Source organism: Spermophilus citellus, assembly GCF_964194105.1.
Source record: "Spermophilus citellus genome assembly, chromosome: 1".
Lineage (NCBI taxonomy): Eukaryota > Metazoa > Chordata > Mammalia > Rodentia > Sciuridae > Spermophilus > Spermophilus citellus.
Window position 1 is genome coordinate 192,728,829 of NC_138182.1, and position 22,805 is coordinate 192,751,633.

The 22,805-nt window shown below is 35.2% G+C and overlaps 1 protein-coding gene across 1 annotated transcript in view; it reads left to right on the top strand.

Moving 5' to 3' along the window:
* The window catches only part of FAM13B (family with sequence similarity 13 member B), an 80,078-nt gene that overhangs the window by 55,085 nt on the left and 2,188 nt on the right, over positions 1-22,805 (top strand). The window contains exons 11-23 of the mRNA XM_081284845.1: positions 427-491; positions 2,609-2,657; positions 3,991-4,138; positions 7,344-7,409; positions 9,426-9,636; positions 10,253-10,382; positions 11,435-11,516; positions 14,080-14,309; positions 15,481-15,564; positions 17,141-17,236; positions 19,394-19,477; positions 19,568-19,731; positions 20,898-20,999. Coding sequence (XP_081140971.1) covers positions 427-491; positions 2,609-2,657; positions 3,991-4,138; positions 7,344-7,409; positions 9,426-9,636; positions 10,253-10,382; positions 11,435-11,516; positions 14,080-14,309; positions 15,481-15,564; positions 17,141-17,236; positions 19,394-19,477; positions 19,568-19,731; positions 20,898-20,999 — 1,511 coding nt within the window. The remainder of the gene's footprint in view (positions 1-426; positions 492-2,608; positions 2,658-3,990; positions 4,139-7,343; positions 7,410-9,425; positions 9,637-10,252; positions 10,383-11,434; positions 11,517-14,079; positions 14,310-15,480; positions 15,565-17,140; positions 17,237-19,393; positions 19,478-19,567; positions 19,732-20,897; positions 21,000-22,805) is intronic.

Consider the following 22,805-nt stretch of genomic DNA (forward strand, 5'->3'; position numbering starts at 1 on the left):
CCTGAGTGGAAAGCAGTTTTTATTTCAAATGCACATGATAAAGGAATCTGGTGAAGTTCTCCAGGACTCTTCTTTTTCCTGTAGGAATTCACCAATTTTGGTTTGTGACTAAGGAAAAACAAAGCAAACAGTAGTAGACAAGTAAACTCAGAAGGCCACCATTTTTGCAGGAGAATAATAATATTGGTAGTACCTAAGAAATGCAGGATCCCTACTATGCTTAATATGATTCAGATTTTGAGGGATGATAAGTTACTGTCTGTACAAAGAAATGCCAGTTCCACAGGTTGTTATTTTAAATGATAGCTAAAGAGGGTTGTTCTTATGACTAACCCATAATCTAGTATCTTAATTTCATTGGCCACTTTCTTTCATATATGAGTGATGGGAGCTCCATTAATACAGTGGTGGTATTCTTTTTTCCAGTCTGTAGGTATACTATTAGAGCCATGCAGTGACCATGGTGATAGTGAGGAAGGCCATCTTGAGAGGTAAATATTTCTCGTTTTTAACTAATAAATCATTTTTATATTTATAACTCTTCGCAGATATTTGGGTGCAGTATTTAGATTAATCTATACTTTATGACATACAGTTTAGGCAATGTAAAAGAAATTCAAGCTTCTTGTTTTAGTAGTAGGGATAAAACGTTAAATGTCCAGATATTCAGGAGTTCCAACAACTTCAGACAAACATTAGTTATAACTTGGAAAACATTCAGTGGGAAGAACACAGCCTTCTTGGAGACATCTAAAACTTGTAAGTGATTTATAGAACAATTGGGAATTTATTGATACTTATAGTATACCTGTCAGTGAGTTAATTCATGATCTTGCAGCTGGGTCTAACTAACCAAAAGATTATAACATGTTGGCTTCTACAGATAATGTACAGAATATTTCACTTCCTCTTTGAACTCATTCTTGGTGTGTTCCAAGAATGGTACTTAAGCAAATGTTCATCTCCTTGACCAGCTATAATAGAGCAAGCAATGCCTGAGGCAATGAGATGTCAACCAGATGTAGAGTTTCGGTAGATAGAATCCCTTTGAGTTAAAGCTTTCTAGAGTGTTTAAAGGCACTGAAAAGGATTTGGGTCTCTTTGCATCATTCTTTCAGATATGCCAAGAAGTGCATAATAACTTTCTTAGGAAAGATGATTTGATATACAGAAAACACATCAGTAATGAAGTTGCAAACTAGATTCTAAATAATTGGAAATCCAAAACAGCATTACTAATTTGCTGATAGCCTGTTGGCCAGGGTAACTTGTGTTAATACCATTGTCTCGTAATTATGAATAGGAAACCTATTCTCTGAAGGTAAGTAAATTCTTTGGAGCCATGTCTCTGGAGCGTCCCCATACTCTGAAGGTCCACAGATTTTCTGCTTACAGCAGTTCCTTGTGCTTCCTTTCAGGAGGCAGGAATGATCCTCTTCCAGCCCAGGGAGTTTTGGAGTTATGGGCTGAAGATTTAAGATTAACAGCATTTACAGGCATCCCCAGAATGATGACATCTGGATTTGATAGAACAATAAGGATCCATTTAGTGAGGACTCAATCTTTTTGGAAAAGTTCTTTCCTCTTCAACTTGTATAGGTTAGCAAACTTGTTTTTAGATCCAAAGAGTACCTTGCTTAGGTGGATTACATTTTGCATGTTTAACACTCTTGTTTCTCAAATTTAAGGGACTAGGTGCTTTGGTCAGCTAGTCGTAGAATCTACTCATCCTACCTAAGCAAAGCAAGGCCTTGAGCTTTTCAGGGAATTTAATTCATTTCTTACACTCAGCAAGAATGAGATGATTATGTATCTGAGGAGATGACTTGCCATATTTAGATCAAGTTAGAACTGGCACTTACTTGTATTGTAAATTTTTACAAGTGTTTTTTGGGAAAAGAAGTTTCCCAAAGTAGGCATATTGATAACCTACTGGATAATAGCAAATGCTCTGTTGACTGGTTGAATAGGTAGAAATCATTTGTGACAGCTTGTTGTTAACACCTGTTCTTAATAGGGGTGAGTTTTTCTGGGGTAATAAAATGTGATCTGAAAATTTTAAAATTTTCCTTTTTTTTATTCTACTCTTATATTTAGAGGAGGGAGCATTTTAGAACTAGTAACCTTTGATTACAATATAACCCTGTGATAGAAACAGATTTAAGGTAAAGAACATAGTTATAGTTATACCTTTTAAAAAAAATTTAGAAGTCTCAAAGTAGAATAAAGCTATTTATTTGGTTAAAACTAATATTTATTTTACAAAATCCCATTATGCTTTTTTGTTTGTTTGTTTGTTTCTATTTATTGTGGATTTTAATTTCCCTTCTGTAAAAAGTTTTTTGGGGGAATGGTTTCATGTGTTGACAGGGAAGTGGGGAGCCTTACTTAATTTTTCTAAATCTGAAGTGATTCTGTGGATCTTTTCAGTATTGTGTGATTTTCAGATATAGGGCTCCAAAGAATGGGCATTTGCCCAATGGTCATTTTCTCCTCTCACATTTTAAATGCTAATTAAATTGGGGAAGAGAGGAATCTAGGTAAGAAATATGTAATAATAATAACCTTTTTATTCTTAATATACTAATAACTTTACTTATATTTTTAGGAAAGAATATTTGTTATTTGACAGTGATAAATTGTCACACTTGATTCTGGTAAGAAATATTTTTATCTTATGGTTCTTATAATTGCCAAGGTTTAATGTACCAAATATTCTCATTATTGTTATTCTTTTGCTTTATATTTCTGAGGGTTGAACCCAGGGGTACTGTACCAATTAGCTCTATCCCCATTCCTTTCCTTTTTTTGAGACAAGGTCTAAAAAAGCTGCTGAGGCTGGCCTTGAACATGTGATCCTACAATCTCTCAGCTTCCCAAATTGCTAGGATTTTATATGCCAGTTATATCTGGCCTTTAATTCTTGTATTGGATAGGTTTAAAAGAGATGTAAATATAAATACTTTTATCAAATGTTTGTAGTTAAGTGGTAACTTATTTGTGAGTTTTAGTTATAAGATTCTTGGTTATGAAAACAGTTTTTTTTTTGGGGGGGAGGGGGGTGCAGAGGTTAACCAAGGTGCTTTACCACTGAACTGCATCCCCCTCCTTTTTTTTTTTTTTTTTTTTTTTTTTTGGTACCAGGGGTTGAACTCAGGGGCACTTAACCACTCCAGCCCTATTTTGTATTTTATTTAGAGACAGAGTTTTGCTAAGTTAAGGCCTCACTAAGTTGCTGAGGTTGGCTTCAAACTCATGATCCTCCTGCCTCAGCCTCCCGAGCTCCTGGGATTACAGCTGTGTGCCATCATGCCTGGCATCCCCTCCTTTTTATTTTTCATTTTGAAATAGGGCCTCGCTATGTTGTTGAGGCTGGCCTTGAACTTAGGATCCTCCTACCTTACCTTCCCAAGTAGCTAGGATTATAGGTGTGTACTACTACACCCTTGAAAATACTTTTTGTGTGTGTGTGTGTTAAATTCAATTTTTAATTTTTTTTAGTATACACGACAATAGAGTGTATTTTAACATATCATGCATACATGGAATATAACTTCCCATTCGTATGGTTGTATATGATGTGGATTTTCACTGGTCATGTATTCATATACGAATACAGAAAAGTTATGTCCAATTCATTCTACTGTCTTTCCCATTCCCATCTCTCCTCCCTTCCCCCCATACTCCTCTGTCCAATCTGGTGAACCTCCACTCCTACCACACCCTCCACCCTGCCTATTGTGAGTCAGCATCTGCACATTCAGCCATTGGTTTTTTGGGATTGTTTATATGAAAATTCTTTCTTGAATTTGAGTTCCAAACTTTGTTTCCCAATGAGACATTGTAATTGCAAGTTTATGTTTGAAAATAGTTTGGATAGTAGGTGTAGAACAATTAACTGTTTAAGCATAGTAGACTAATGTCTTTATCTTTAAGCTGGGAATGGAAAACTTCATGGTTGTGAAATATATTCTTTATTTTAAAATACAGGATTGTAGTAGCAAGATATGTGATTTAAATGCCAACACTGAATCAGAAGTGCCAGGAGGTCAAAGTATTGGTGTTCAAGGGGAAGCAACAAGTGTTCAAATTCCACATTTAGATCTGAAGAATGTTTCTGATGGTGACAAATGGGAAGGTAACTTTACCCACATCTATTATTATTATTATTATTATTATTATTATTATTATTATTATTATTATTATCATCGATACTATTATTTGTAACTCAGATAACCCAAGGAAGTAATGAGATCACTGCCCTTTTCTGGACAGTTTTATTCATTTTAATCTTTCGTTTTCTGTTTCATATAAGATGAGTTGAGTACATTTTACTTAGATATACTAATGAGATTATGGGGCAACTGACTTACATGAATTAGAATTTGTCTGATCCATTAGCTTTGAAAATGGATGTTAGAATTTATTTTTAAAATAAAATCACCCAGAATAGGCTTTCTAAAATTGTTAAACCAGATGCTATCTTTAGTCTTTGAAAATCTGGTGTTAGCACTTGAGGACTTTCTCAGTTTGACACAGAGCATTTAGCTTCCTTTTTTAATGATTATCAGGAATACTTTAAAATGATCTTCAAGGGCATGTATAACCAAATATTGTATCATATCCCTGTCTCTATCAGGTAATGAAAGTATGATGGGGGTGGAGGCTAACAATTTGCACAAAGAAAAGAAGTTTAACAAGCAAGCAACATGGGTGTATGCATTTCTCAAAACTTAGCAAATGTACACTTAAGATTTTTGCATTTCATTGTATGTAAAGTTTTATTTTTACATTAAGAATAAGAAACTAAACAAATACTGACTTCGGTGAATGATTTGCCTACTGAACTTTTTATGGGGATGTATACCAATATCTCCAGTTTACTTTGAAATCCATTAAAAAAAAGATGATTGGGGTGGGGTTGTGGCTCAGTGGTAGAGCGCTCGCCTAGCATGTGCGAGACCCTGGGTTCGATCCTCAGCACCAAATAAAGAAAAATAAATAAATAAGTGGAATAAAGGTGTTGTGTCCAACAACAACTACAACTAAATGAGATGGGTAAATGTTGTAAAGCAAATGTAGTAAAATGTTAATGATAGAATCTAGGTGATTAGTGTATGAGTGGCTATTGTAAAATTTAACTTTGTTGTATTTTTGTGCACTTTGAAGTAAAATGTTGGAGGAGGTAGGAAATGAGCAACAAATTTGTATCTAGGAGCCTTTCTGTATGCTTTCCTAGGTAAAAAGAATGAGACAATTCAGGAATATTTATTTATTTATTTGTTGTAGTCGGGCACCATTTATTTATGTATGTATGTATGTATGTATGTATGTGGTGCTGAGGATAGAACCCAGGGCCTCACATGTGCTAGGCGAGTGCTCTACCACTGAGCTACAACCCCAGTCCCCAATTCAGGAATCTTAAGCCTAGTTACATATTGTTCAGTCGGATTGAAGATTCCTGAGTTATCTCACCTTTGACAAGTTATCTGATGATATACAGTGGTAACAACAAGAGGAATTACAGTGCCAATGCTTTCGGCTCCTCTTGCCACTGTAAATCTGTTCCCCTGATCTTAGGAATGTGTACACGTGCACATGCACATGCATGTATGAAGTCTGGGTGTATTTTTTTTTTTTGTGGGGAGGGGTACTGGAGATTGAACCCAGGAGCACTCTACCACTGAGCTACATCCCCAGCCTTTTCTTTTGAGGCAGTGTCTCACTAAGTTACTTGGGGGCCTCCTTGCTAAGTTGCTGAGGCTAGTCTTAAACTTGGGATTCTCCTCCCTCAGCCTCCTGAGTCACCAGGGTTATAGGTGTGCACCTCCACACCTGGCTAAGGTCTAGGTGTTTTTTTAAAGCTCTAACCAAAACATTGTCTGTACCAACCTTTATTTCTATTCTCCTTCCCTCCTTTTTAGATCTAGGTTTTTGGCCTGCCCAATGACATAAGTCTTAACTGACTAATCAAGAAGTTGTCATTTGATTGTCAGGTTGTTCTGGGTTATTCAGGATTTCTGGAATTTATGAAGATATTCCCCAGAGTTAGAGGATATGTTAGCATACTGATGACAGTGAAGATTAAATGTCCTTTTTAGTTATTTATTGAGGCATAATCATTGAAAAGGAGCAGTAATTAACAGAGCATCTGGATTCTAAAAAAGTATTTTTGCTTCTTCCCCTTAGAAGATGCAGATAAATAGCCATTTATGATGTTTGACCTGGCGGGGGAAGTCCTAATTCTAAATTATAAGAATAGATGAGTAATTGTTTTCCATTGTCTGAGAGATTGGGCATTCTTTGTCTCTTCAGCTTTCTGGAAGCTCCTCCAAAGAGAATCTGATGCTGGACTGTCCCCCAGCCCACAATGTCTGAATCCAACCACTTAAGTTGCTGAGGCTATCTTTGAACTCAAGAGCCTCTTGCCTCAGCCTCCCAAGCCACTAGCCAACCCCTATATCTTATTGTAGGGAAAGGAGGTTACCTATGGACTACTGATCCCTGATTTTCAGTGTGTGAGATATTCTCTTATCCATATGATTCAATGGTCATGATAAGTTTATATCAGTCTCCCACTGACTATTACAAAAAGAGGGGCCAATGATCTTTAGAAAGTCAATGGTAGTAGACAGCTGAGTGTACTTGATGGCCACACATGTGCTTGGGAGACTGTATTGTTCCTTCAAGCTTTGCCACTAATAAGAACATTGACTTTTCACAGTTAGGTGTCATGATATTCTAAAATAAAGTGTCTTCCTTAAGAGAACAGATTACTTCAGACTTCGGAATTAAAGACATTTTGTTTGATGTGGCTCCTAGGAGAGAAGTGGGAATGACTCCAAATAGAGGCCCCCACCTCATTCTCTAGTATGTGTTTTTTGTTTTTCTCAAAGGATTACCAGCAGAACACAGCAAACAGGTAGCAGCACATTATTACTAACAGTATGAATTTGTAACAGCTATTTAAAAAGACTTATCTTTCAATGGAGGTGAACCATTTTCTCCTAATTCTGGAATGAAACATAATAGTGGGATTTTATTTTCTGTTAAATCAGTGACACTGAAAAGCTTCAAACAGTATCAGTTAAGAGTTTAAAAAAAAAAACACTACTCTTTTTTTTTTCTTTTATTTTTGCCTTGCTTGCTGAAATGGAAATGTATGTTTGCATTTGTTAAAGTTTGGTTAATAGTAATTTTTTTGAATAGTTTTTGAGCAAAATGCCTAACTAGTTTTAGGGAAATGTTTTTGGTATCTTTGGCTTTGTGTTATGTGTATGGTTTGTTCTGACTGTGCCGTGTGTTCACTTTAGTATTTTTTGCCATTTTTTCCATTTTATTAGCGTCATGCCCTATCACTTTTCCCCTCATTGATTTCAAAACAATGCATCTGCAGAGAGATGGGGAGGGTAAGTATGGTTCACCATAGTTTAGTTTTCTTGCCTTTTTATGGTTCACTCTGTTTGTCTTTTTTAGCCCTTCTCCTGCTGTCCCCAAATCTTAGGAATAATTGTTTGGATTAAAACTGATACCAAAGAATTGTTTTTGTTATTTCTTTCTTTCCTTGAAACAGATTTCTCATAAAACATTTATTATAAGTAATTTCTGGGACACAGGTACAAGGGTTGCTTTGAAATCACTTTATTGCTGGGTTTATTGTGGGATTGCACGCTCTGTACCCAATTTTTACTTATGAGATTGATTTGGGTTTCAAAAAAGACTTAAGTTTTGTTCTTACTACCCTGTAAAACAGGCAGTGCTTTACATAGCTAATGCATAAAATTAAACAAAATTATTATAGTAGTGATATTAACTATTGTGAAGAACAAAGAAAAAATGACTTTTGAAGTTTGACACTGTTGAGCCATCTTTCCTTTTTTTTTTTTTTTTTTGCCATTATTAATAGCCATAGCATCAAGGTTTTAAATTTTAGTTACAGTCCAGGCATGGTGGCACACGCCTATAATCCCAGCAACTCAGGAGGCTGAGGTAGGAGGATCACAAGTTCAAGGCTAGCCTCAGCAACTTAGTGAGGCCCTAAGCAACCTAGCAAGACCCTGTCTGAAAAAAAACAACAACAAAAAAACAAACGGGGATGTAGCTCAGTGGTAAAGTGCCCCTGTGTCAATCCCCAGTGACCTCTTTCCCCAATTAAAAGAATTATTAGTTACAAGTAATGCAAATGTGTAGTGGCAAAGTATTTTTTTTATTTTTTTTGCCCCTGTGTTCATTGATATTAAAATTCATTTTTTTTATTTGGGTTATGTTTGTAGATTATGTGTATGATTTTTATATGTTCTATGTGTGCAAAGATACCAGTTATATTAACATGGTTTCTTTTGAATGCATTCAGGGTAACTACAATAAGATATATGTGCTTATAAAGGACTAGCACTGTTAAGTTTTTTCTTTATGATGCTCTTGTGGGTATTTAATAAAGTACATATTATACATGGGAATCCCATACTAAACGATAACCAGTTTCATGTTAAGAGACCAGATGCTGACAGGTGACTTAGCTCCTCTTTTAGAAATGTTAGAATTTGGGCTGGGTTTGGGGCTCAGTGGTAGAAGTTTCTTGTCTCACATGTGTGAGACAGTGGGTTCAATTCTAGCACCATATATAAATAATTGAATGAAGTAATTATCCATCCACAACTAAAAAAAAAAAAGAATTCTTATGGAGTCAGAGAACTCCATTTCTGAGTAGCATAGGGAAGAGCTTCCACATCTTAACATAGCCTCTTGATAATAATGGACAAATCTTACACCTGACAGCATTTGGCTTTTACTTTATGTTCCTAACTAAGGACTGTTGAGTGGTCACTGTTTCAAAATAAGACTTTTTTCTTTACTTGAAAAATAATATTTTTCCTTATGTTTAGAATATTTAGAATTATATTAAATAATGTCTCTTCCATTCTTTTCCTTTCCTTTCTCTCCTTCCCTCCCTCCCTCCTTCCCTCCCTCCCTTCATGGGAATCAAACCCAGGACTTCCCCTATGCAAGCTTTCCACCACTGAGCTACATCCCCAGCCCCTTTTGAGACAGAGTATTGCTTACTTTCCTAGATCTCCTTTGAATTTGGAATCCTTCTTGCCTCAAGTAGCTGGGATCACACCAAATTAGAATTAAATTTTAGAGAGCTTGACAGTGTCCTTTCTTGTTTTGCCACTGGGTTCAGTAATTTAAGCTTTAGCTCCTTTTGTGAAGAGAGAAAACTCTGAGCTAAATCTTGGATAATTTTAAACTTTAGTTGGCATCATGAAGATCCTCATATCTTTTGTTTCATTAAAAAACATGTGTAATAGATATTTGAAATATTACACAATGATACAATTTAAAGAACCTATAGACTACATTTTGTGACTTTTCCCCCCATATGGACTCAAGAGACCCATCCTACTGTTCTTTATGTTTTACAGAACCATTTCCTGCTTTTAAGTCTTGGCAGGAGGATTCTGAGTCTGGAGAAGCTCAGCTATCTCCACAAGCTGGAAGAATGAATCACCATCCCATGGAAGAGGATGGTCCTCCAGTATTATCACACCGCAGTTTAGATTTTGGACAAAGCCAGCGTTTCCTACATGATCCAGAAATGCTGGATTCCTCATCTAAAGCACTTTCTTTTACTAGGTATATGATTTTTTTTAAATGTATTTGTAAGAGGTGATTTCTATTAGGTTCCCAGATCCTCTGAAAGATTTAGTTTTCTATACCTATAGGTCAGACCCTTCTCCCCTATAATCCCCATTTCCTGAAGCAGGTTTTGCCCTGCTGTTGAATTCTAAATTCATTGAGGTATATGTGGTGCTTGAAGTTTGCTTTCAAATGGACATTTCCATGGTGTATTTGTTTGTTTATTCATTCATGACTATGATACAGAGTTGAAAGGGAAGCAGCCAGTGAAACTGATTCCCCTAATATTTTTGTTAAAACTTAAAGTTGATTGTGAATACCAAAAACTTGTTTTTCCCCCAAGTTGAACACTTACAAGAGCTCTGAGCTGCTAGGTTTCTTTATTTATTTTCTGCCTTTGTCCAAATAAGTTTTAAATGATTCTACCACTGTGTTCACTAATTTTGTGGTGTATAACACTGTAGGTTTTTTGTTTTTTTTTTTTGTTTTGTTTTTTTTAACAAGCTGTTCTTTACTATTAGGGACTTAACTTCACTTTCAAGATATACTTACTAGTAGTTGTGTTGACAGTTGAAAATTTAACACAGACTATTGGCCTGTCATTTAAATTCAGGATTAGAAGATCATCCTTTAGTTCAAAGGATGAAAAAAGAGAAGACAGAACACCTTACCAGTTGGTTAAGAAACTTCAGAAAAAAATCAGACAATTTGAGGAGCAGTTTGAAAGAGACAGAAATAGCAAGGTAAGTTTGTACCATTGCCCAGACCAAGCTGTATCTAATTGGGTGCTGTGGCACATGCCTGTAATCCCAGTGACTTAGGAAGCTGAGGCAGGAGGATTGTAAGTTGTAAGGCCAGCATCAGCAATTTAGCGAGATCCTGTCTCAAAAGGAAAACAAAAGAATAAAAATGTGCATGTAGCTCAGTGAAAGCACCCCTGGGTTTAATCTTCAGTAACACACACACACACACACACACACACACACACACACACACATTTTTTTTCTAATATTAGAACTGGGAGAAAGGGCTTGTAGAGCATCAGTCCAGCTCTTTGCTGATGCCCAGAGAAATAGAGACCATATAAACTGGGTATGGTGGCACATGCCTATAATCCCAAGTACTTGGGAGGCTTAATCAGGAGGATTGCAAGTTTAAGGCCAGCCTGGGCAACTGAGTGAAACCCTGTCTTAAATTCTTTTTTTTAAAAAAGAACTGGGGATATAGCTCAATGTTTGTCTAGCATGTGCAAGGCCTTGGGTCCACTACCTGGTGCTGCCACACACACCAAAAAATAATTATATAGATCTGAAAGCAAATAGATCCTTGGCCTTTTGATTTCTAGGTCAGTATTCTTGCCATTGCAACTTTGTCTCTATTTCCCTTTGTGAAACAGCTTTAAAATTTTTAAAGCAAATTCTTTACTTTTAAAAATGCTGCTGTTATTTCTGCTCTGTGTAAAAGTTACAAGTTCTAAGATAAGAGTTGCTGAAGAAGTGAAGGAAGAAAAGGAAAAAGAACATATTTTAATAATTAGAACATGTGAAGTAGAAAGAGTCTTATATTTAAAGATGGAGACCCATGCTCAAATCTGCCTTCAGCCAGTTATCTAACCCTGTTCTGGGAGAATTTTTACTTAATATTCTGCCCTGTATAATTAAGGTATAATTAATTAAATATGGATTGAGGATTGAGTGAAATCTGCAGTGAGAACTATAAGATATTATGTGGGCACAAATTAATGAAACTATTGCTTACTACAAAAATGTCAATTATTCTGCTTCTTAATTTTCAGCCTTCTTACAGTGATATTGCAGCCAATCCAAAGGTATTAAAATGGATGACAGAGCTTACCAAACTGCGGAAGCAAATTAAAGGTATAAGTATGCTGTTTTATAATATATTTGCAGTTTTAAAATGTTCTGTGTAATTTGCGTGAGAATTATAGTTGTGATTTTTGATACTTTTAAATCTTGGGACTTTTGGCAAAAATAGATGTCCTTTTTTTCTTTTTTTTTTTAGTTAAGGTCAAAATTGCATACTAAGAGATGGGAATTCTGGAGTACTTTATCATATTCTGTCAAATATCCTTTCTTTTTAGGTGAAGTGGCACATGCCTATAATCCCAGCAAGGGGCTGAGGCAGGCAAGTTGGAGGCCTGCCTGAGCAACTTAGCAAGACCCTGTCTCAAAAATACAAAATAAGAAGGGTTGGATATATATATGGCTTAGTAGTAAAGCATTCCTGGGATCCATCTTCAGTACCAACAAAAAAGTTTTTGTTGTTGTTTTTATTAGTATTTTTTTTAGTTGTCAATGAACCTTTATTTATTCATTTATATGTGGTGCTGAGAATCAAACCCAGTGCCTCACATGTGCTAGATAAACACCACAACTCAGTGGTAGAGTGTTTTTTTATTAGTATTCTTTTGAAAGGTACCCTGCATACACACACACACACACACACACACACACACAGGTGAACTGGTGCAATACAATTTATCTGAAATATATTGTAGAAAATTAGCAGTTTGGGTTTTTGAAGGTAGTAAACTTTTTTGGTATATATTTTATCTAAAGACCACAAGACCAGCTAGTCAGGGACTGGGGTATATAGTTACAGTGATGGAGCACTTGCCTAGCATGTGGGAGGCCTTAGGTTTGATTCCCAGTAATGGGTAGGGGATATAGTCTTAGTGAATTGTTGACACTGTAAAGACTAAATTGTAAGTCTTCTTGACTCATAAACTAGGCCTTGTATTTCTGGTTGTCTGCCTAGCATAAGCTGTTGTTAAGGTATATTTATTCTGTGTTTAGTGAATATGCTTTTTAATGATTTTTAACCATTACCTGTGCCAAGTATAGCTTATAATTTGGATCACCGTTTTGATTTATCCATTTGAACTTTTTTGGTGAAATTCTTAATAGCTCATAAGTATCAAGTACTCAAACATCATCCCTACTATCATGGAATTTTTTATTCTTTGGTTTAAGATACTTTCTCTTAAAAGAGGATTTCATGCATAATGTATTCTGCTGTTATATATAAATTTAAAAAATGAAAAAAAATGTGTATTAGGCATTTACATTGGATTGCCTCCATGTTAAGTGAAGTACCAAGAATACCCAATTATTGTCATCTGAAAATGTATAGCTTCATTCATAAACTGTTCTACATTCTCCTCATTTTATACACCCATGAATAAAAAATAACCTCATTTTATTATTTCATTTAAAAAAGAGGATTTCATGAACTAAAATCAATTTTCATGCATGTATGAGTTTGTTGGGATGAATCCAGCTACTGTGTGTAATAATAAAGCTCTAATTTAAAAACAAAACCAAACTTTTTTTTTTTTTTTAGAAGATTACTTCCTCGCTACCTACAGTTCTGCAGAGCATTGCCTTGTTTAAATTCTGGTTTCCAACCACCAGTAATCATTATTAAATTAATAGGCATTAGCTTCCTAGTTTCCCAGTTTTTTTCTTCTCTTAACTGTTCTATAGTACATCCTCTTCATAGCAGCCAAAATTATCTATTAAAAAATCATGCAAAAATGATAGCCATTCAATAGAACCTGTATATATACTGGGGTTGTAGCTCAGTGTAGAGTGATTGCCTAGCATGCGTGAGGCACTGGGTTCAATTCTCAGCACTGCATACAAATAAAATTAAGGTCCATCAATAATGAAAACAAATATCTAAAAAATAAATCATGTTACTCCCTTGTTAACACTGGGCTGATATCCATAAATGTAAGGCCTAGTTTATGACTCAAGAAGACTTAAAATTTCAGTGGGTTTCCCTTTCCACTTAGAATTTTTCTGAGTCCAAATCTTTACCATGACTTTCAATGGCTTGCACACTCTGGCAGACAAGACAACTCTCATTTTCTGTTCCTCAGACATGTAAAACTGAAGGGCCTCTGACATGTAAAGCTGCATGGGCTATTTCCTCAATTGGGGGTGAATGTTTTTCCTCTAAACCTTCTATGCTACATTATTTCCTTATCATTCCATATTTAACCGGAATGAGACCATTCAAAAAGGCCTTCTTTGTTGATCTTATCTAGTGTAACTGCTCCTCCACAAAGCACACTTCTTTTAGAACTGTGATTCTGTCCTGTTATATCTTCTTTATAGCACTTAGCATTTTTTTGAAGTTATTTCACTTATTAATCTGATTATTTGATTATTGTTTTTCCTTCCCTGCATATTTATATATGCTCCATGAGAACAAGGACGAATCTCTTTTGTTTACTACTGTGTATTAGTGTCTTCTGTTTAGTAGACTTTCTATGAATTTTGATAGAATAGAAAGCTTTCTTGCTTTACATATAATTTGATTACTTTGTTACTTTGAAATATCTGTGCATCTGTGCTATTAATGTATACTTGCTAAAATCAATTGTTAATCTTTCCTCTTGTTTCTGAAATACAGATGCAAAACACAAAAGCTGTGATGGAGAATTTGTACCTCAGACACGCCCACGTAGTAACACTCTTCCAAAAAGTTTTGGCTCTTCTTTAGACCATGAAGATGAAGAGAATGATGATGAATCCAGAGTTATTCAGAAGGAGAAGAAATCATCTAAGGAAGCAACCCTTGAACTTATTCTGAAGAGACTGAAAGAAAAACGTGTTGAGAGGTGTCTTCCAGAAGATATCAAGGTAATGTTAACCATGATTTTTTGTTCAGGCTGGCCTTTAGAATCCCTGAAACAAAGCAATTACCATAACATGATTAAGATATCTGAGTAGTCCAACTGGCCTACTTGATACTTACAGATTCATAAACATGTTTGTTGTTGTTTTTAAAAAGTACTGGATTGAACTCAGGTACTTGCACATTAGGCAAGCACGCAAGCATTCTACCCCATCCCAGTGATTTTTTTTCTATCTCTGATTTCACAGTAGTGAAAGACGGGTAGTATTGACTAATTATGGAAATAAGTAGGTTTTATTTGGTATAGTTGGAGAGTATTCTGGAACATTGGTTCATTGAAATGATAATATGTGTATATCCCATCTATGTATATCAAAGTATATAAATGCATTCTATTGTCATGTATAACTAATTAAAACAAATAAAAAATTTTAAAAAAAGTGATAATATGTGATCCTATGAAACAAAGGGAAACGTTCTGTGGAGTTCTGCTTATTCCACCTTATACCATACTGAAAGGTATGATGAATGTATTGCAGTGTAAAGAATGCACCATCTCAATTGGAAGAGAAACTGAGGTCAGGGTAAAGTCTAAGGTTACAAATTAACATTGTTGAATTTCTTTTAGGATCTTTCCACTATACTGCTGCAAGATTTTCTTTAAAAGCTTAGGGGATATATAGACAGATTGGATGGTAAAACCTGTGTATGTATGTAAGAGTGTGTCTGCATCCACTAGTCTTACTGCTAATAAAAGACTGTAAGGTTAAGTAAAATAAGAAGCATTTATATATGCCTGTTGTTTGTTGGGTAGGAATGTTATAAATGTTTTACATATATTAATGTCCTTATTTGAATTCTTTGAGGTAGAATGAGGTGTCCTCATTTTATACATATTGGTATATTAAACCTGAAGAGGTTAAGTAATGTGCCCAAGCCAGTATTCGTAATTTATTCAAATAAAATATAAATCAAGTTATCAAAGGAGTTGCCACCTATGTATTAGAATACCAGATTCTTCAGGACAAAAAATGTTGCTTGCAAATGAATAAGCAAAGATTGCATTAGCCTGTGTTAGACTGGTGATAGCCTGCCCTTTCAGCTTAATTAACTTACATTGTTAGAAGTAAGGAGAATAATAATGATGCCAGTGGATTTTTTCCCTCCTAATTCTAGAAAATGACAAAAGATCATTTGATAGAAGAAAAAACTTCTCTCCAGAAAAGTCTTCTTTACTATGAAAGTCAACATGGAAGGCCGGTAATGTTTCTCTTGATAAAAAACTTGATTTATAGAAGAGCTTAGATCACTTTTATTTTTTATGTTTTTATTAGAGCATAATGACATTATATAGTAGTTGGGTTTGTTTTGATAAAATGCATAGAATTTGATTTCAGTCCCTGTTTCCCCTCCTCTCCTCCCTCCTATTCTCCATCCTCTACCGATCTTCCTTTCTCTCATTTATTTATTTATTTATTTATTTTTAGAGAGAGAGAGGAGAGAGAGAGAATTTTTAATATTTATTTTTTAGTTCTCGGCGGACACAACATCTTTGTTGGTATGTGGTGCTGAGGATCGAACCGGGGCCGCACGCATGCCAGGCAAGCGCGCTACCGCTTGAGCCACATCCCCAGCCCCATTTATTTATTTTTGATTGATACTTTTCTACAGACACATAAAGGTGAAATTCCCTGTGGCACATTTATATATACATATATAACACGGTTTTGTTATTTTTCTTTCCATTTTCCCTCCTCCCTCCCTCTCTTTTGATTTCCTCCTACTGCATGATCTTCCCTATATATTTATGATGTCTATCACCACTTCCACCTCCTTTCCCTTATTTTTCTCTAGCTTCCGCATGTGGGAAGAAAAAAAAAAAAACATTCAACCCTTGATTTTCTGAGTCTGGCTTATTTATCATGATATTCTCCAGAAATGGATAGAAATATCCATTTGCTGGCAAATGCCATAATTTCATTCTTCTTTGTGGCTGAGTAAAACTCCATTTGTATACATATACTGCCTTTTCTTGATCCATTCATCTGTTGACAGGCATCTGGACTAATTTCATAATTTGGCTGTGGTGAATTGTGCTGCTATAAACATTCAAGTAGCTGTATTACTATAGTATGCTGATTTTAGTTCTTTTGGATAAATACCAAGAAGTGTGATAGCTGGGTCATATGGACGTTCCATTCCTGATTTGCAGTCCCATTAACAATGTATATTTTTCCCCCCACATCCTCACAAGCATTTATTATTATTTATGTTCTTGGATAATTGACATTCAGATGGTATCTTTGTGTAGTTTTATTTGCATTTCCCTGGTTGCATTAAATTTTTTCAGTTCTGGATTTTTTAAAAAAAAAATTTTATTTGTTGATGGACCTTTATTTTATTTATTTAGTTTTATGTGGTGCTGAAAATTGAACCCAGTGCCTCACACATACTAGACAAGTGTTCTACCACTGAGCCACAACCCCAGCCCTCAGTTCTGGATATTAATCCCCTGACAGAGAAGCAGCTGGCAAAGATTTTCTTCCATTCTACAGCCTGGCTCTTGATTAATTTTTCAAACTTTATTTATTTGTTTGTTTGTTTGTTTTTGAACTTCTGTTGAAGAAATCAGTACCTGCATCTATAGAGCATGAATCACTTTTGAGGCTTCCATTCTACAGAGCTGTTTCATAGAGCCTTATTTCTTATAATTGGGAGATAACTAACTTATTTAATATAAAATTTTCGATGTGGGGTAGGAAGATAAAATTGCTTAATGTTTTGGACAAAATTATTTCTGATAACTAGGGGACTTCTTTTTTATTTTTGGCTTCAGGTGACCAGGGAAGAAAGGCATATTGTTAAACCTCTCTATGATAGATACCGGCTTGTTAAACAGATGCTGACAAGAGCCAGCATCACTCCCATTCTTGTAAGTAAAACAAACAAATATTTCTCTAGTTCATTTTCTCAAGATGTACTTGTCTAAAAAAATTTATTTTGGTGGTATATTGAAGAAATTTATAACCAAGGTAGAAAGAATAGTAATTTTAAGTTGAGATTACTGATTTTAAAAGGATAGGAAACTAATAAGAAGAGCCTAGGATTATTTGGCAGGCACATTTGTTAGCATTTTGTGTATATGATTATGTCAGTAACTAAGTGAGACTCTGTCTCAAAATAAAGGACTGAAGATGTAGCTCAGAGGTAAAGTACCCCTGAGTTCCATCCTTAGCACTGTGGGTGAGGTGGAGGGTATTGGGACCTTATCTTATAAGTGGATTATAGATCTAAATGTAAAAGCTGAAACTAAAGAACTCTTAGAAAACATGAGTGAATCTTTGGACCTTGGGTTAGGGTTTTATTTGTTTTTAAGATACAATACCAAAAACGTAAGCAACAAAACAAAAAAATGAATTTGACTTCATCAAAAGTAAAACCCTGGGCTGGAGGTATAGTTCAGTGGTAGAATTCCTTCTTTGAATGCACAAGGCCCTGGGTTTCATCCCCCAGTACTGCCAAACAACAACGAAGTTAAAAACTATGTGCAAACACTTGTGAAAAGACAAGCCCATAGGATGCAAGAAATATTCAGAAATCCTATAAGGGACTTATATCCAGAATATATTTAAAAATTCAAGAATAAAAAGATTTGAATAGACATTTCTCCAGAGAGCATTTATAAATGGCCTGTGAGCAAACAAAAGATATTGAACGTCATTAGGGAATGCAGATAAAACTACCTTGAGATGTCATTTCACACCCATTCGTATGACTATTAATGAAAAAGATGATAACAGTATTGTGGTGAGAATCTGGATAAATCGAATCCTTCATACACTGCTGGGTGGGAATGTAAAATGGTATAGCTACTATTTGGTAAATACTCAAAAAGATGTGAAAATGTCCACAAAAAAACTTGTACACAAGTGTTCACGCAGTATTATTCATAATAGCCTAAATGTTTGTCAGCTGATAAATAAAATATGGTATATCCAGTATTCACTAGAATATTATGCAGCAAAAAAGGAATAAAATACATACATACATATATACATATATTTTATATATATATATATATATATATATATATACATACACAAATATAAATACATGGGCGAAAACCATAAAAATATGATGAGTGAAATTAACCAGACACAAAAGGCCATATTATATAATCCTATTTATATGAAATTTTAAGAATAGGCAAGCCCATAAAGACAAAGTGTAGATTAGTATTTACAAAGATTAGTGTAGATTAGTATTATAATCATACATGCACATACGGTAATAATATCTGATTCATTCTACTATCATTCCTATCCCCATACCCCATTCCCTCCCTTCACTCCCCTGTCTAGTTCCAAATACCTCTATTCTCCCCCATTGTGAATTAGCACCCACATATCAGAGAAAACCTTTGGCCTTTGGTTCTTTGAAATTGGTTTATTTCACTTAGCATGATATTCTCCAGTTCCATCAATTTACCAGCAAATGCCATAATTTCATTCTTTAAGGTGAGTAATCTTCCATTGTGTATATATACCATAGTTTCTTTATCCATTCATCTGTTGAAGGGCACATAGGTTGGTTCCATAGTTAGCTACTGTGAATTGCTATAAACATTGATGTGGCTACTTCATTATAGTATGCTTGAGAGCTATTTTTAAAAATAAAATTGCAACCAGTTAAAGTATATGTGACACTTGTTTAGAATAGTAAAACACTATTGAATGAACTCTTTTAGACTTTTCTAAATATAATTATCACCCTTATGCATAAATAAAAAGGAAAATGTAAGCAAAAATTAAGAACCTCTAAAAATATTAAAAGTATACGCTTAAGATTTTGAAAATAAAGATTAATATTTGAAAGATTAATATTTGTACCATAATGAAGTGAAGCTTCACTAAGTACTTTAAAACTGTATTATTGAGACTGGGGTTATGGCTTAGTGGTAGAGCGCCTGCCTGGCACGTGCAATGCACTGGGTTCGATCTCAGCACCACATAAAAATAAAAAAAATAAATAAAGATATTGTGTCCATATACAACTAAAAAAAAAAAATCTGTATTACTGATTGTTATAGGGATCTCCCTCCACCAAGCGAAGGAGTCAGATGTTACAGCCAATCATAGAAGGAGAAACTGCACATTTTTTTGAAGAAATCAAGGTAATCCTTTAAAGAACTCATTCTTTAATTGATTTCCTAAAGGGAAAGTTGAAAGCCATAGCCTGTTTCTCTGTTTGGATATCTTTTTAGGAAGAAGAAGAAGATGGCATTAGTCTATCCTCTGAGTTAAGTGATATCTTGAAAACAGCTGTACATGCACAGACTTCATTGGAAAATTCAGAATCTGATGTTGAAGAAAATCAAGAAAAACTGGCTCTGGATCTCCGTTTGTCAAGTACTCGTGCAGCTTCTATGTATGTAGTCTAGTTTGATTTTAGACTATGTGTATAATATTGAATTTTTTGTAAAATAATTTGAGCACTTAGAAGGGATTAATACAAGTGATTAAGAATTAACCATGGGCTGGGGATGTGGCTCAAGCGGTAGCGCACTCGCCTGGCATGCATGCGGCCCGGGTTCGATCCTCAGCACCACATACCAACAAAGATGTTGTGTCCGCCGAGAACTAAAAAATAAATATTAAAAATTCTCTCTCTCTCTCTCTCTCTCTCTCTCTCTCTCTCTCTCTCTCTCCCCTCTCTCACTCTCTCTTTAAAAAAAAAAAGTTAAGCAATCTTTAAAAAAAAAAAAAAGAATTAACCACAAGCTAGATACACCCTTTAAAAAGTGATTTACAAGTACATGTTGTCATTTCCATTTTCTTTTATTAAATATGGTGTGTTTTAGTGGGGCATGATGGCACACTCCTGTAATCTCAGTGACTTAAGGGGCTGGGGATGTGGCTCAAGCGGTAGTGCGCTCGCATAGCGCGCTCGCCTGGCATGCGAGCCGCCCAGGTTCGATCCTCAGCACCACATGCCAACAAGGATGTTGTGTCCACCGAGAACTAAGAAAAAATAAATAAACATTAAAAATTCTCTCTCTCTCTGTCCCCCTCTCTCTCACTCTCTCTTTAAAAAAAAAAAAAAGGCTGAGGCAAGAGGAGCACAGGTTTGAGGCCAGCCTGGGCAAATTAGAAAGAAGACTCTCTTAAAATCATGAGGGCTGGGGTTATAACCAATGGTAAAGTGACCCCCCACTGCCCAAAATAGTGTGTTTCAAAAAAAATTTATAGTAAAATCTTATATTTGATATATAACAAAGCATGCAAACCATCTGAAGTTTTCCTTTAGTTTCTTCTTTATTACCCCAAGAAATGAGCACAGCAAAGTGAAGATGTTCTTAACCCTGAGTTCACATCACAATCAATTATTAAATTTTGTTTTTGTTTTAAGTACTAATACTAATAAGGCCTTTCAGCTATTCTAATTTAATTGGTTTGGAGATGGAGTAAGGCATTAGTATGCTCTAAAAACCTTCTAGCTGATTTTAATTTTTAGCCAGGGCTAGAACTACTGTTAAGGAACATAATGAATCACCTCTGTGCCCTTTTAATGTTTTCTTTTCATTTCAATTTTAGGCCTGAATTACTGGAACAACTTTGGAAAGCCAGAGCTGAAAAAAAGAAACTCCGTAAAACATTACGGGAATTTGAAGAGGCATTTTATCAAAAAAATGGAAGGTTTGTCAAGTGTCATAATACTGTTATCTTTCTCTGTTAACTCACAAAATGTCCATATGTTAAAATAGTGGAATATATAGAATTATAGATAAATTTTGCTTATGAGATGTTAGCATTATTGAAAATTAAGTTGTATAACATTTTTCAATGCTCTGAAGCCCTGCTATTATTAATTGCAAGGAAATTCAGAGCTGGAAGAAACAACATTAGATAAAATATTTCACTGTGCACAGTGGCATGTGCCAATAATCCCAGCAACTAAGGAGGCTGAAGCAGGAGGGTAAAATTCAAGGCCAGCTTCAGCAATTTAGCAAGACCTTGTGTCAAAATAAGAATTAGAGGGGCTGGGGATGTGGCTCAAGCGGTAGCACGCTCGCCTGGCATACGTGCGGCCCGGGTTCGATCCTCAGCACCACATACAAACAAAGATGTTGTGTCCGCCGAGAACTAAAAAATAAATATTAAAAAAAAAATTCTCTCTCTCTCCCCTCTCACTCTCTCTTTAAAAAAAAAAAAAAAAAAAAAAAGAATTAGAAAGGGGCGAAAAAAAAAGGCTCGGGATGTGGCTTAGTGGTTAAATGTCCCTGAGTTCCATCCCCAATACCAAAAAAAAAAAAAAAAAGAAGAAGAAAGAAAAAGAAAAATATTAGGGTTATCCTCAGGAGTTTGGAGTCTAGGTTGAATTGCAGTGGTGTGTGTGTAGTGCTGGAGATCAAACCTTTGCACTTGCTTGGGAAACACTATACCACAGAGCTATAGTGATTTTTGTCTTTTTTCTATATTCTTACCCTTTAGGAAATGGTTGTGAAATGAGATGTTTTTCTTTTTAATAAGGGTCCCCTAATAGGAATGGTATTCTTAACTAGTTTGGATTCTCAAAATTTTTATACTGATAACATTGTTTTCAGGCTACATGTTGGGTCATTCCAGGCTGCTAGTTTCTAAGATGTGGCAGGCATGTGCCTTTATCTAATATGTATAGTTGATCAAGGGTTTTTTTGTTTTGTGTTTTTTGTGTTTAGTTTTTCCAGGGGTGGGGACAGGATTGGGGCTGAAACTCAGGGTCTCGCATCCGCTAGGCAAGTGCTCTACCACTGAGTACATCTCCAGCCCTTTTTTAAATTTTTGAGACAGGATCTTACTAATTTGCCCAAACTGGCCTCAAACTTTTTTGATTCACCTGCCTCAGCCTCAGTTACAGGAGATCACCACCATGGCTGGCTCCTAGAGGAGTCTTTTAAAATGAGAAAAATATATTCAATTCAGAAATGCTTTTCCCAATAGTAGCTCCATTACAAATTCCAAAATGTGTTTAATTCTGGGAATTAGGATAATCATTATACCAACCTATACAAAAGACTAAGAAAATCTGAAGTGCAGGAATGCGTTTTCCAGGTACCTTCTACTTCTCTATATTATCATCAGAAGAAAATTTTGCTTATAATTATGGTTGGGATGATACCACATTTTAGCTGATGAACAAACCGAATTGCATTGGCTCATAATATAAAGTTAGTAAACTGTGCAGGCACAGTTAACTAAATTTTTGTTTTGTTTTAACTAAATATATGAAATGACTCTGGGTGGTTTTCTAACACTAGACACAGACCTACCTGGCAGAGTTTAGTTGTCAATGTTTTGTGAAATATTTATCATTGATAAAAGAAGTATAGCATTATTTAATCTGTTAGAACAATCCATAAAAAATAGAAGTGTTTTAGGAATGTTCTTTGGGAATGAGCGAATTAGTCCAATAACCCTTTTTCTTGCAGAGCAACTTTTTATTTGAATATATAATTAGTGATT